Genomic DNA, 15,448 nt, shown 5'->3' on the forward strand with positions numbered 1-15,448 from the left:
CGAGACAAGAGTGAGCGCTCAAACAGCAGCTGTTTGCTGGCGGCCATCCCCCTGACACCTCAGAGGCCCGTCCGGCCTAAAGAGGAAGGCGACTGCGCGCCACTGAGGTCGAGGCGCTGTCCTGGGACCGCAGTATTGGCTTTGAAAAGTACCAAGCCGGTCTGAACGCGAGCCTCCAGGCCTCGCCTCCAGGAAGCGAGGTCCTCTGGTTGGTGGAAGGGGCGCACGGCGCCCAAGTGGCACCCACAGGCCTGACTTCAGAATAAGCTAGAGCTTCGGGCCAGCCTGGAAGGGTTAAAGGGGAAGCTGCAGGAAGAAGATAGATCACTTAGAAAGTTGTTAGTTAAAAACAAAAGAAGAAAAAAAATGTTTTGGGCGAGAGCCTTGCGTCCCCTCAGCCCCCGCACCGCGCGCCCCCCCCCCTCCCGCCGGCCTTTCCGATTCCAGTCCAGGCTTTGCGCTGAGCCCGCAGCCCGGCGCAGCCCGGCCTCTGGCGAGAACCAATCACAGGCCGCCTCTCAGCACGTGGAGGAGAGAGACTCCAGAGCTCCGCGCCCGCAGCTCACTACACTTGTTACTGCCTGTCCTGAGCGCGGAGAGGGCGAGCTCCGGCCGCGGGCAGGGCGGGAGCCAACAGCCGGCAACCGAGGGAGACAGAGAGGCGCAGAGACCGCAGTAATATCCACTTTACCCAGCCATCTAACCCCACCCCCCCAACACACACCCATCCATCCCACCCTTCAGGAGAGGCAGCCAGCGGCCCTGCTCTCTGCGCCCAGGGAAAAAGCCCCAGCCATGAGCAATCAGTACCAGGAGGAGGGCTGCTCGGAGAGGCCCGAGTGCAAAAGTAAATCTCCAACTCTGCTCTCCTCCTACTGCATCGACAGCATCCTGGGCCGAAGGAGCCCATGCAAAATGCGGCTGCTGGGAGCCGCGCAGAGCTTGCCCGCTCCACTGGCCAGCCGCGCCGACCAGGAAAAGGCCGTGCAAGGTAAGGCTGCGCTCACCAGGCACCTACAAAGAGTGCTGGGCACTGTTTTGGATGTTTGGTGTTCGGGGGCCAGGGGCCTGGGGTTGTCAAGCTGGACATGGAGGAAAGAGAGAGAACAACTCTGAGGCCTGGTTCCTCAAAGAGCGGCAAACATCTCGCCAGGGGCTGTCTCTCCCTCTTTGCTTCGAGAAACAGAGGCCAAGCTTCGCTGGGGGGTGGGGGGGTGGGGCTTAGATTCTCGGTATTGAGGTCGTTTAAATACCCCCTTTGGTGGCCTCGGGAGTGCTCTGAAGAGGGGCGACAGGTCAGAAACAGCAGGTGCCTGGTGGACCCTTGTAACAACAACTTGAAGACAAGAACCCCTAAAGCTGTGAATAGGGGTCTCCAGACCGACTGAGCCTCGGTCGTTCCTCTTTGGAGGATTTCTTTATATGCGGTGTTCTCCCCACCCCTCCCCCCGCCCTTTCTTTCTTTTTTTAATTGTAGATTACTTGTGACCTTTTAAACCCAAGCTTTGCAGAAAACATCTCCCTGGGATTACCCAAATGCTTCTTATTGTATTTGAAATGTATGAAATGTGCGGCTTCTGGGTGCTATTTTTTCTCTGCTGTGTTATTTTTAAGAATAGAGTTGAAATATTTAAAAGGGTTTCTTTTTTCTAAAATTAAAAATTCCAAAGCCACCGTCGTTTTGCCTCGAACCTGTTACGCTCAAGTTTCGCCTTGAGCTGGCTGCAGAGTTATCACGGGGAAAGAATTGTTGATTTCTTTCAAAATCCGAAATCCAGCGGTCCAGCCGCAGCGCCACTTGGAAGACAGGAGCAGATGGCAGAGAAGGGGCCGTTTAAAATAAAACTGACTTTTTCCTTTTCTTTTTTTAGCCGGCAGCGGCCCCTGGGCCAGGCGCTTCCTCGAAGGGGAAGAGCGGCCTGAGCCTGTTGTACCCCCTTCTGCCCCCTCCCAGGCCTTTCCGAGCCACTTTTCTCCAGGACGATTTTTCTTTGCCTTTCTGTGCAAGGAGCCGTCGCCCCCTCCCGCTGCGGGCTTGCTGGGGCACGGCCGGCGCCCAGGGCCATTGGGCCGCTTCCTCAGCCCCCCCAGGGGTCGCTCAAGGGGCAGCGCCCCTCTCGCCAGCCTGGGCCTGAGTGGCAGAGCTGCGGCAGGGGTCGTGCGCGGAGTTTTCAGGGTGGTCGTGATTTTTTTTTTCACGTTGTTGAATGTTTCCAGCTTCTCCCCTGCCCCGAAGTGGGGAGGACGAAAAGTGAGAGCGCAAAGGGAAAGAAAAAGAAATAAAGAAAGGAGGAGGCGCGCGAGCGCGGAAAGCGCAGAAAAAGAGAAAGGAAGGAAGGGGGAGAAGAGCAAGATGAGAAAAGAAACGGGGAGATGGTAGGGAAAGAAAGAAAGAGAGAAGGAAAGTAAAAACGAAAGGAAGGGAAAGAGGGAGAGAGGGAGAGAGAGAGAGAGAGAGAGAGAGGTAAAAGTAAGGAAGAAAGGAAATAAAGGGAAGAGTGGGAGAGAGGCGAGGGGCAGAGGAGGACAGGAGACCAAAAGAGAAACAAGAGAAAGACGCAGAGAAAAAGAAAAAGCGACAAAAGTGGGAGAGACGGGGGTCCAAGTCCGGTAGCACGCGGGAGGGGGGGCCGGGGCCTAGGCGCCGAGAGAGCCGCGGCGGGCCGGCCTCGGGCGGCGGCTCTGGCGGGGCCGCCCGGCTGCCCAGCGCGCTGACCGCTCTCCCTTGCCCGCAGGCTCCCCCAAGGGCAGCGGCGCCCCGTTCGAGGCTGAGCTGCACCTGCCGCCCAAGCTGCGGCGCCTGTACGGCCCGGGCGGGGGCCGCCTCCTCCAGGGCGCCGCGGCGGCGGCGGCGGCGGCGGCGGCGGCGGCGGCGGCGGCGGCCACGGCCACCGCGGGTCCGCGCGGGGAGGCCCCTCCGCCGCCGCCGCCAAACGCGCGGCCCGGGGAGCGGCCGGACGGCGCGGGGGCCGCCGTGGCCGCCGCGGCCGCCGCCGCCGCCGCCTGGGACACGCTCAAGATCAGTCAGGCACCGCAGGTGAGCATCAGCCGCAGCAAGTCGTACCGCGAGAACGGGGCGCCCTTCGTGCCGCCGCCGCCCGCGCTGGACGAGCTGGGTGGCCCGGGGGGCGCAGCGCACCCGGACGAGCGCCTCGGCGCGGCCAGCGGCCCCGGTGGCGCCCCGGCGGCGGCAGGCGGTACGGGCGCCGAGGACGACGAGGAGGAGCTGCTGGAGGATGAAGAGGACGAGGACGAGGAAGAGGAGCTGCTGGAGGACGACGAGGAGGAGATGCTGGAGGACGACGCCCGCGCGCTGCTCAAGGAGCCCCGGCGCTGTGCCGTGGCCGCCACTGGCGCGGTGGCCGCCGCCGCCGCCGCCGCCGCCGCCGCCGCCGCAGTGGCCACCGAGGGCGGGGAGCTATCGCCCAAGGAGGAGCTGCTGCTGCACCCAGAGGACGCTGAGGGCAAGGACGGCGAGGACAGCGTGTGCCTGTCTGCGGGCAGCGATTCGGAGGAGGGGCTGCTGAAGCGCAAGCAGCGGCGCTACCGCACCACGTTCACCAGCTACCAGCTGGAGGAACTGGAGCGGGCCTTCCAGAAGACGCACTACCCGGACGTCTTCACCAGGTACGCGAGAAGGGCGGTCGCGGCTCTGGCGGCGGTGGCTGGTGGACAGCGCCAGCGGGCCCCAGGGAGGGAAGGTGGGCGGGCAGGGGCTCCGGGCTCGAGACAGGGGCTTGGCTCCCGGACTGTACCCAGGTGTGCCCTCCCAACGCACCCACCCCTGCTCACCAAAGACTACCCACACCCAACCCCACCCCTACTCGGGGCTTTAAGTTCGGACTGGGACGATTTCTTTTCCTTCCCAGAGTCTCCCAAAGTCTCCCCGGTTTAATTTTTTCAAATGACAAGTTTTAGTTAGAGAAGGACGGCCTCTCCAAAGGGTGCCTGGACGCGCCACCTTGGAGGCACGCGTACCCCAGCGCACGTACTCAGGACCCAGGGCACTGCGGTCCCGGCCAGGTCCCAGGCGAGGCGCAGGAAGCGCCGCGGGGCCCTCGCGGCCAAGGCAAAAACAGGGGCTATTTTTGGCCACTGTGTGGTGCGCGAGCCACCCCCGCCTCATGCCCCAGGAGCCTGGTGGGTATCAGTTACGCTGTTCGCTGTTCACAGTGCAGCTGGAGCCCGTGGCTGCGGAGAAGGCCTTTAAAACAGATTCAAGTTCTGTCGTTTGAGGACTTCTAAAATAACGGAAGGAAGTCAGAACTGGGCAGAGTTTGGTATCCGTACATCTGGGGGGTGGGGGGGGGGTGCGGCGGGTGCCAGCCAGAATCTTCCCCTCTCCTGCGGTCCTCTCTTCCCCCACACACATTAAGCCCGACGTTCATTTAATGCACACGGGTTTACGGGGGTGGGACCTGATTGCTGGCAGCCAGTAGACAAAACAGCTGGGGGGATTTTTCTCTTTGGACGGCTGTCCAGCCAAGGTGTTCCGCCTGCTCCCGCTCCTGCTCCCTCTTGCCCGCGTGTTTTGGGGAAAGAGGTGGGACGACTGGGCCCCTGGGCCCCAGCTTATCCAGCAACCTGGGGCGCTGGCTGCCTGGGGGCCTTCCTCTCCCACCCTAAAGCCAAGATCTGGGCTCAGGCGAGGAGCCAGCCTCTGGGCAAACTTCCTTCAGCGGGTAGGGAGAGAGGGCTGGGTGTCTGCCTGGCGCAGGGCTTGTCAAGCTCCGGCAGCTTGTTCACTCAAGACGTGTGCAGCTTTTCAATATGCGTTTGAGAAGCTGAAAGCTGCCCACCCCTTTGAACTGCGGGAGAAATTGCTGCTCGGAGCCGTCGCGGCCCGAGCCAACTCTAAAGAGTTGTTGATCTGGCCAGTAATGGCCAGACTCTCTCCTAACCAGTAATGGAAGAGAGTGGATCTGGTGCTGGCCAACACCAAACTTGGTCATCCCTTGAGCTAAAGTTGGTCCTCCCGTGTATCATCCAGTCCCTTCATTTTCTTTAAAAAAAAAAGAACATAAATCTTAAAAGCTAACTGTCCGACCTGCTTTTTGCATTTATCACACATGCGTATTTCAAAAGAAGAAAATGACGTGGTGCCGACTGGCATCCAGGGCTGCCCTTTTCTACCTTCTCCAGGGGGAACCATAGTACGGGAAAGGGGGCAGCTCCTCTTCGCCACCTGCGCTCACCCCTTTCCAACTGGGGGTTACTTAGAGCTCCTTGGTTCGGGCAGGGAGCCAGCCAACAGCGCGGTTTCAGATTCGCTGGTGCTCACTGCGCAGGGGGGCAGCGGAACGCGCTGCGCTGCCTAGTGAGCCCCTTTTCTCGTGGTCCTGAAGTTTCAAGTGTGGACTGGGGGGCGTGCCGGCAGCGCAGACCCAGGCCCCAGGCTAGCAGGCTAGGGCGGCCCCCAATCTTTCATATTAGCGGGGATACAGCCAATTATTCTCTCAAGCTCAGATTTTCGGTAAACAGGTCGTAAGCCATTTTACAGCATCTTAATGGTTTCCTATTTGCCTTAATTGTCGCAGTAATAACTGCAATGACGGGGTAGGGTTTCAGTTAAATTGACTTCCCCTGAGATGGGCAGGGTTTGTAGTGGGCACCGGAGTCAGGAGGTGCGCAGAATTTTGTTTAATCAAAAAATTACCCCACTGAACTCTTAACAAGCTTAACATATCTCCAGAGGGTAATGGGGAGTATGACCTAAGGGGAGAGGAAGGGAGGGAGGCGGGGGGGGGGAGAGAGAGAGATGGAGGGAATGGCGGAGAGCTGGAAAGAGAAGGAGAGAGAAAAGGGGGGGGCAGAAAAAATTCTAAGGCAGAAAGACACCAAGGGCACGAAGAAAAATTGTGGTTGAGTGCTGAGCTCTTCTCCCGTGTAATATGAGGACCAAGCAGGGTGTGAGCAATTGTGTGCGTGTTTCTTGTCTAACTCTGGCTTAAGGGAGAGTGAGGGCGAATCCCAGTGCCCAGTTCGACTTAAGAGACTCAAGAAGCCACCCTCGCGTCACTCCTGAATAGAGGATGATACAATACAATATCTTATATCCGGCAACGTGTTGTGTGTTTGGAGTCAGAGAGCAGGCACTCGAGTGGTGAGGGGATCATGATGCCCATATGTTTGGGGGTGAGGGCGGGCAGCCAGGAGAGACCCTGATGGAGGAGGCCTGCCAGCGAGGGCAAAGTGGCTGGGAGGGCTTGCTGGAGCCTGCTGTGACCTCCTGTCCGTGTGCTGCTTTCTTATAGGGAGGAATTGGCCATGAGGCTGGATTTGACTGAGGCCCGAGTCCAGGTGAGCAGCGCGGCAGAGAGGGAGGAGGCGGGGGTGGGGGAGAGTGGGAGAGAGGGGCGGTGATGAATTGGTGTGGGTTGAGGCCCCCTTTGTAAAACGAAGAGGAGCTGAACCAGAAAAGCAGCTCCAAACACACATGCCCCAAAAGATTAAAATGTGAAAACCTGGGAGGTTGGAGGGGAAGGTTTCTGGGTTTGGGAGCCTTGAGGAAGGAGTCCGGGACCAGAAGAGGGGTTTCAGGGCCTCTGAACTGCAGTCAGGAGCCCCCCCCCCCCCCCCCGTTCCGCAGCCCCTGTAGGAAACAATCGGAGGAGTGACTTCTCCTGATTGAAATAATGGGATGGAGCATGGATTTGGTTGTTAGACAAATCCGCTCAGCTCCAAGCAGGTATTTGGCTGCGATTAAGTCTCCAATCGGGCTTCATAAAAGCCCACTTAGTGCTAGAACAAACAGGGCCATTTGAAGGCAAAATGCTGTTTGATTTCCCCTCCGCCCGCACAAGGAGCTGGCTAATGCTATTTGATTTCCCATTTTTTATAGCAATGAGCCCACATTGATCTAATAGGGAGTGAGTGCAATGCTATTAAAGGTGTTTGCAGCCCCATACCAGAGTGCATTTCCGAACCCAGGCCTCATAACCAGAGAGACGATCAACACTGGGCAGCCCCGACGGCCAACAGAAAACAGATGTCCCCGGGTTAGGAGCTGAGTGAATCACTTTACAGTCAAAATCAAGCGCTGATAAAGCACAATAAATTCCATATGGCTCATTTAATACACAACAGCTTCTTGCATTAGAGGGCTAATGATGAGGCCTGTCCCCTCCCTTCTGTTGACACATTTCTCCATTGTCAAACAGAGATGTGACAGCAACTCCGTGTTTTCAGCTCAGGGGAACGAGTCGTGGGAAAGTTAAATAACTTTTAAAAAGAAAGAGAGCGCCCCCTCCCCTTCTCCTCTCTCCCTATTCACTGGAGAAGATGTAATTAAGTGAATATGAATTATTAGAGTCCTTTCGTTTACCTTTGGGGGGCCTCAGAGGTATTAATTCAATAATGAGGAATTGCGGGCGGACATCTTGATAATGGCAGTGGAGCCGGAGAGACGATCTGTCTGTAAAAGGTTTCCACGTTCTTTGAGGGCATCCCGCTGCCCCTGCTCCCCTCCCCCCTCCACTCCTTTCACTGCCGGCGAAGAGCAGCGGACATTCTCGTCTAGACGGATTTGGATACACAAACGCTGCCCACCCAGCCCGGTCCCATCTAGTCTTATTTTGAAAAAGCCTCTGAATTTCCACCCGAGAGTGTTTCTCCGACTCACTGATAGATTATTCCAGGCTGTGGAATGTCATGGACGGGCCCCCCCGCACAGCAGGATTTTAAATAACCAACCGATGTGGATTCTCGATTTTTCTTGCCATATGTGGCTCTCTAGAAGTCAAGCCGAGACACTAGTGCTAGTGAGACAGCCTCCGGTGTGTCTATGGGAAAGGCGCGGATGTCTTTCAAATTAAAAAAAAAACAAAACACAACAAATGCCTCTGGGATCGTTTACATTATATTTTTAATATAACTCTGTACAGCCCTGGAGTTCATTCTTAATTTTTAGACTGGTGTGCAGGCATAAACCCAAGGCTAAAAATACTAATGCCTTCAGGGGGGAAGGAGCATGTCTTATTAGCTGTGGGTGTGACGAACAGGTCACATAAAAATAATTTCATGCGCCTGGGAGTTATTTTTAGACTATGGTAGCTGCCACATTTCAGGTAAAGGCCTCTACTAAAACTGCTTTCTATTAACAATTGGGAAGATACCTTGTACTAAAAACCTCCCCCAAGCCTAGACGTATCTTATTTAAATAGCCTATTTGGACCACGTCCTACAAAGAAATAGAGACCTGTTCGCTCTGAAGATGTGTACCTTCTGGAGCTCTCCTGCACCCCCATTCCCATCTGTCCAGGTGTGGCCGCCTCCCTGGTCCACGCAGTCAGTGCCTTCCAGGCTAGAAGCAGGCCGTGCCCAGAGCGGGCGAGGACCCAGGACCCGTCCTTCCTTTCCTGGAGAACTGCCCGCTACAGTGCCTGCTTGTCCGCTCGGGCACTTGTCCCCTCCCTCCCAGCTCTCCTGGAGCCTCCGAGGCCAGCTTCGTGCTCTACGGTGTTCAGTAGTGTATCTGGAAAGAATAAGTGAACCGCCTTCCCGAGGTTCCCTTTTCAACACAGCAGGGATTTTGCCAGCTGCCGGGTAAACCTGAAATCGGCGAAAACAGCTGATAGGGGGCAAAAAGGGGAGATGCCTTGGTCTCTGGGTGGCTGCCCACTGCCAAGGAGTCCCTGTGCACCGCGAGCTGGCACATGCTTCGTGCTGCTCATTCCACACAACAGCGTTAGGAGTGAAGTTTTATTATCACCATTTTACAGATTAGAAAACTAAGGCTGAGAGAGGTTTAAGTGAGGTGCCTAAAGACGCACAGCAAGCAAACGGCCGCGGAGACGTTGAAACCTCGGTGTCCCCATCTCTAAACATCGGACCATTTTCCTCCAACTTGGGAAGGAACTAGGCTATTTGAAATACGCACTGGAAAGGGTTTGCTCGCCCTGTATTTCCTGCTGGCCTTAAGTTTGGGCTCCTTTGCGCCTCTTGTTTGGCCCCAGGGGTGTCTTTGAGCATCCCGAGGCCAGGGAGGAGCGAGTGGGCGCCGGCCTCAGTGGAAAGGAGGAAAGGCTCCCAGCACTGTGGGGGGAGGGGGGGTGTGCGCCCGGAGCCCCGCCGACCCGGCTCTCTCCGCCTTGTAGGTTTGGTTCCAGAACCGTCGGGCGAAGTGGCGCAAGCGGGAGAAGGCGGGCGCTCAGACCCATCCTCCCGGGCTGCCCTTCCCCGGGCCGCTGTCGGCCACCCACCCTCTGAGCCCCTACCTGGACGCGAGCCCCTTCCCCCCGCACCACCCGGCGCTCGACTCGGCCTGGACGGCCGCCGCCGCCGCCGCCGCCGCCGCCTTCCCGAGCCTACCTCCGCCGCCTGGCTCGGCCAGTCTGCCGCCCAGCGGGGCGCCGCTGGGCCTGAGCACTTTCCTCGGAGCCGCTGTGTTCCGACACCCGGCCTTCATCAGCCCTGCGTTCGGCAGGTAACGCGCGGCCTCCGGGAGTGTGTCTGTCTGTCTGTCTCTCTCTCGCATACACACACAGAGGCTGGGGTCAGGGAGGAGCCAGAGACGGGAGACAGGTAGTGGCTACACAACATCTTTGTTCTTTGGCCAACTCTCAGAGATTTAGTCAAAGAAAATACTATCTAATTTTGCCTCATTGTGGCTCTTGAAGGGAGTGACTTGGGACTGAGCGGCATAGGGGAGGGCGGCGGCAGTAACGACAACCGTAACAACGGAGGGTGTCCATTGAAAGCTGTAAAAGTACCATCTGAAGGCAGCACGAGCTCAGGCCATAGGTGGCATGCGTGTAAGCGTGGACAGGGGCAGGCTACGGAGCTGGGATGACTCCTCAAATTCCGCAGAAAGCCTTCCCCGTGCTTCAGGGCCTGGCAGGGCAGCACAGCCCCGGCTTCCACAGGAGCGCCGGAGCCAGGGGCCCTCTGGGTGCAAAGAACTCTTTTTTCTTCCCCAGACTCTAACTTCCCTGTCACTCAAGTGACCCGCTGCCAGCCATTCCCCACACGCTCGAGCCCCGACCCTCACTGCGGCACAAGACAACGAAATAAAAGAAACAGTTCATCGTATATTATAATTCCCTTTCTTTAAATGAACATCGAATGATGGAATAAAAAGTCTGTATAATCACACAGACAAAGAAACAAAGGAGGGATGTATTAAGTTGGAAAGTGCAGTGAAAATAAAACTGAATGCAGCTTCAATGATCTCTCTTTGGGAGAACAAAGAAATAATAGATTCATCCAACGGCGCAGCCACTTAACAAAAAATCATCTTAGAGAAAATTTTCAAAAAAAGACACTAAGTAGAAGTAGTTTCACTAACAAACCGATAAAATAAACAGCAATTGCTCTGAAGTGTAGTGACTCAGTTTACCTAGTGGAACCAGAGCATCTTACGCCCCCTCCAGGCCACACTGTATTATTTTTTTCTGAGAAAACAATTTTAAGTCCTGTATCTCGCCGACCCCCACCCCTTCCCTTCTGACAAGTGACGCGTGACCTGAGCCGAAGTCGGACGCTTAACCGACTGAGCCACCCAGGCACCCCGTAAAAGCCGGCAGACCCTGGCTGGAGCACCGAACTGAGACATTTGGAGAGGCTGGAAGAGGAGTGTGGTTGGGGGTGGCTTGAGGGGTAGAAGGTGGCCTGGGAGAAGCGGGAGCCTCTCCTCGAACCCTCGTGGGCTCATTTCCAATGGTGGAAACTCAGAGTTAGCCCTGCAGGAGCCCGGAGCCCAAACCCAGGGCATGGGGGGGGGGTAGGTAAGGTTGGGGTGGTAGTTGGGGTGGCACTGGGGTGGCCAGGGGCGGCTCTGGCCTCAGCTGCAGGGCTGCTGTGCTGTGCGAAGGAGGTGGAGGCGCCGCGAGAAGCAATCCCGGCGCCGACTGGAGGCGGTGGCACGGACTAGGGTCCCAGGCTTGGGAGTCGCCGTGCACCGCTCACGGGGGTCACGAATTCGGAGGCTTTCCGGGGCAAGAGGCTGCAGGACACAGGGAGGGCGATGGGGAAAGGGTGTCGCTGCTCCCGGACGCGGGGCGGAGGGCGGGTCAGAGCGGCCTACCGAGCAGAAATCAACAGGCGGGCGCCCCACACCCCTACCTCGCGGTCATTGGCTGGGCACCGGCAGCGCGGTCAGGCGCGGGAGGGCGGCCTTGTCGGAGGGAAGGCGGACACGCGAGGCCAGCTCTCCCAGGCCAAAAGGAGTCCCCGGCCTAGAAGGCGCCCTAGGAAGAGGACAAAGTCTGCAGCCTAGGTCTTGCTCAGTTTTAATCCCGCCTTCGCCCTTCTTTCTCTTTTTTACTCCTCCATCTCTCTTTTTCTCTTTGTCTCTCTTCTCTCTTCTGGCAATTGGAGCTCCCGGTCCGGGAATACAACCCCTTCTGATGCAAAACCACAGAATCCAAGCAATTGGGCCGTGGGGTTTTGGGCCACAGGCCCTGCCTCCGCCCTGGCTCCGGTCCCTTCAGGATCTCTGGCCCCATGGCCTCCCCCCCCTTCTTCCCCCCCCCCTCCGTTGGTTCCCTGCTCTAGTAAGGGCCTTTCAGAGCACCCCAGCCTACCGCCCAAGCTCCCCAGCCCGCGGCCCAGCCCTAGCCCTGCGACTCCGGGCTTGTGCGGCGGCGCCCGCCCGCGCCCTTCTGTGGCCCTCAGTTCCCCTGGTGAGACGCGGCGGGCAACGCTGTCCCCGGCAACGCGCTCAGCTCCTGAGGCCGTGACCGCGCTGTTTGCTCTCCCCGCAGGCTCTTTTCCACCATGGCCCCCCTGACCAGCGCGTCGACCGCGGCCGCGCTCCTGAGACAGCCCACGCCGGCCGTGGAGGGCGCGGTGGCGTCGGGCGCGCTGGCCGACCCGGCCACCGCGGCCGCAGACAGACGCGCCTCTAGCATAGCGGCGCTGAGGCTCAAGGCCAAGGAGCACGCCGCGCAGCTCACGCAGCTCAACATCCTGCCGGGCACCAGCACGGGCAAGGAGGTGTGCTAAAGGCTGCCCTCCACCCTCGCGCCCCGGGCGCACCCCGAAAGGTCACCTCACTCAGCACCACTCAAGACCAAATGGAAACAGAGGACCAGCACACTCCCGAGACGGCACTGAGAGAGCGCAGCCGCCTTCGCAGCAGCCCGGATGCGGGCAAGGCAGCCCTTGGCGCTACCGGACGTGGCACCTCCTCGGCTGGCTGTCCACCCGCCCCCGCCCCTCCCCGGCCCACCTCGCTCCCACTCTGAACACCCAGTCTCTCCCGCTCTTACTTTACTGAAAATATCGGAGAGGTTTTCTCTCCAAGACGCCTGGTATTGAAGTTAAAACATTAAGAAACCCCACCTCTCTTCCTCCTGACACTCCACTTAGCTCTTTTTTTTTTTTTTTTTCCTGCAATAGCATTTTGGCGCTCTAAGTTGATCTCCCCAGCTTGGGCCCCGGTGTGAAGCCAGGGCCAGGGAAGCGAATGCGAATCTGTAAGATAGCTAACAGTGCACTTAACGGAAAGGGGCGTCTTGTTCTTGTTCTCTTCTTTATCATACACCAACCAAGGTTTTTATATCAAACCAAAGGGAAATACTCTGCTAGAATATGGACTGTTGAAGTCACCAAACTGTGATTATTGATTCTGTACATACCATTGTTATTAAAAAAAAAAAAAAGAACAGAGCTTTGTATATTTGAAATGTTATAACGCAATTGCACTCAGCGTGGTATGGTAAAAGTTTGTCCTCCTGTAGATTCTTACTGTGTTGTAGATACGGTAGGGTTCCTAGACAAATATTTATGTACTCAAGCCCTTTATTTAACTTATTAACTGTAGAGGCTTCCGAAACCTTCAAGATAAAGGCAATGGTACAGTACTTTTGTGTAATGTGTAATTGTTATCACTTTTCCTTGCTATCTAGTGGAGAAGTGTCACGCTCAAAATAAAAAAAAAATATATGTTTAACAAAAGGAAGTGTGAATGCTCTATGCAGGCACTGAGGGTGGACAGAGGCGGGGGGCGGCGGGGGGGGGGGCTCTGGCGCCCCGGAACCTCCTCGGTTTATCTGCAAGCGCGTTTTCCTGGCAGAGGCCCCTGGTTTGAATGTGATCCTCAGAGGGATTCGGGTTTCCTGCAAAAGTTAAGGACGCCGCCGCCGCAGCGCTTTCCGCCCGTGGGTCTTTCCGCAGCGGGAGCTGAGGGTCTCGGGCTACGGACGTGGAGTGGGCTGCAGGGTGGGTGGCTGTACCGTAGGCGTTGTTGGTCGTGGAGACAGAAATCTGAAGCGAGCGGGCGTCTTGGCTGGGAAGGCGAAGGAAAGTGTTCGTGGAAAGCGCCACGTAGCAAGGAAGTGCGCGGTCACAGATGACAGGTAATGGCGAGAGCATGAAGCTGAGGCGTTGGCTTCTGAGGGGGCGGGCTCCAAGGTATACAAGGTATATCCAGGGGGAGGAGGGTGTGTGTGTGTGTGTGTGTGTGTGTGTGTGTGTGTGTGAGAGAGAGAGAGAGAGAGAGAGAGAGAGAGAGAAAGCATGAGAACGCAGAAACAGTGATGGAAAGGCAGCGAGGGGGTATCCAAGTGGCAGATCTTAACTCGACAAATGTCATTACATCACTTATCCAGGCACTGGGAAACGTATACATTTGAAAAAATCTAAACAACGCAGGTTTCTGGAGGAGACCCGAACGGATCTGCAATCTGTAACCCCCTTGGCGCACTCCTCTCCGCGCGGGGAACCGTAGCTTCTCCCTCCCCCCCGCCCCGACCCTTCCTGCGCCCCTCCCGGTGACCGCGGGGTAAGCCCGCCCGCGGGGGCTGGGTCTCGCCGACGCTCCCAGGGTGATGGGAAAGGGAAGAGAAGCTTAATTAGTTTCAATTTGTAGTAATTAGCGCGCCGGACCTTTGGGGAGAGGGGCAGGCGAGGGGGAGGGGTGCTGCCGCGGCGTGACTACCAGGCTCGCGGAGAGGGTGCCCGCCGCCCCGCCAGGCCGTGGACCAGTCGGGCGCCGCGGGGGGCGGGGGCGCGTCACCGGGCCAGCCGTCGGGCTCGGCGCGCGCTCCAGGGCCGCGCCCCGCAGAAGGGGGGGCGGCGGGTCCCCGTGCTGCTCGTGGGTGCAAGTGTGCGCCGCCGAGGGGCAGGTGCGGGGTCGGGCAGAGGTCGGCGGCCCCTCCGGGGTGGGTAACCCGGTCGGCAGCTGCCGCGCGCAAGCCCCGGCGTCCTCCGCTCGCCGACGCGGCCCCGAAAGTCGCAGACCCCGCCCGCGGGGAACTTTGGGGCATCGCTGGCCGAGGCTGCTCTCCGGCCCTTGGCCGTCCGGTGGGTCACGGCTACCCTGCCCCGGCTCTGCACTCGCGAGGAGGGGGGCGCATGCAAGCCGGAGCCCGGCTTGCCTGGGGCGTGGGGAGCAGGCAGCCAAACACCTCTCTTCGACCGTTGCGGCCACATACTCCTTCCTGGAGTTTAGCGGGCCCGGCGGGAACTTTCTAGGACAGCGATCCGGGTGTCTCAAACCTCCAGGCTGCACAGGATCTCCTGTGGTGAAGGCCCTATCCCAGGGGTGGGCAGGGTTACACTGGCGTTTGGAAGTGAGGATGGGGGAATGCAGGAAGAGCGTGAGGGAAAGTTTTTTTGTTTTTTGTTTTTTGTTTTTTTTGGTGGTCAATATCAATTTTCCGTCGATTTTGGCTTTTTGTTTAGGTACGGCTTTTTTTCCCCCTCCAGGCTGCCAGTTGGATGGTATACGAGAAACAGTACCATTCTTCCTGTTAATGAACTCTTTTTTAAGTCATTTTTTCTCATTTGACCCTTCCATGGAGCAGAAGCAAATTGCGTGAAATTACCTCCAAGGATTACATTTATTACTGGCCAATGAGAACCCCTCGCCTTGTTTTACAAACTCTTAATCCTATGTCATTCTGATGCCGCAAACAAGCCCAGTCCTGGGCCTCCTATTCTTTCAACTTTCCCCAGCTGGAGGGACCTCATTCTGCACTTAATATTCCCCATAAATATCACACGCTAAAGACCCCTGACTTCCAGCAAGTCCACATTAAACATGTGACATGTCACGCATGACAAACTCTGAGTATCTTTTCAAAGCAGCATTAAAAGCAAAGAAACCAATTTTCTTCTCCTTCCAAACCTCCCCAAGTGCTGAATGATGGGGATTGGAAAGAGCCACTGGAGCGTACTTAGGGGGATTTTATGAGATTTTCCAGAATGATTTAATCTTATTGTGAGCATTATTAATGAATGGCAACCCAATTTGGCCCCAATATCTGGGAACGCGGTCACAATGCTGGGAGCGGCTGACCCCCCCAACCTTAAGCAAACCTCTTCCACCGTGGAGGAGGACGTGCGCAGCCCAGGGGAGTTCAGGGGAGCCCCTGTGACGGGGGCATGACTGTCCCCCATCATACTGAGGGCAGAATGCCCCACCACCTGCGTTCCCAGGGCCACCCCTACAGCATGTTGGGATGAGGAGTGATTGGGAGCCTCTGTGGGAAGGATGAGGCGAAGG

At 57.4% G+C, this 15,448-nt stretch overlaps 1 protein-coding gene across 1 annotated transcript; it reads left to right on the forward strand.

The window, feature by feature from the left end:
- Positions 1-478: 478 nt before the first annotated feature.
- ARX (aristaless related homeobox) lies at positions 479-12,323 on the forward strand. Its single transcript, XM_039257244.1, has 5 exons — positions 479-991; positions 2,736-3,627; positions 6,255-6,300; positions 9,096-9,424; positions 11,703-12,323. The coding sequence occupies exons 1-5, from the start codon at positions 796-798 to the stop codon at positions 11,941-11,943; spliced, it is 1,704 nt and encodes a 567-aa protein (XP_039113175.1). The 5' UTR covers positions 479-795; the 3' UTR covers positions 11,944-12,323.
- The last annotated feature ends 3,125 nt before the right edge of the window (positions 12,324-15,448 follow it).

Source organism: Hyaena hyaena, unplaced genomic scaffold (genome assembly GCF_003009895.1).
Source record: "Hyaena hyaena isolate Hyena2069 unplaced genomic scaffold, ASM300989v1 scaffold_611, whole genome shotgun sequence".
Classification (NCBI taxonomy): Eukaryota; Metazoa; Chordata; class Mammalia; order Carnivora; family Hyaenidae; genus Hyaena; species Hyaena hyaena.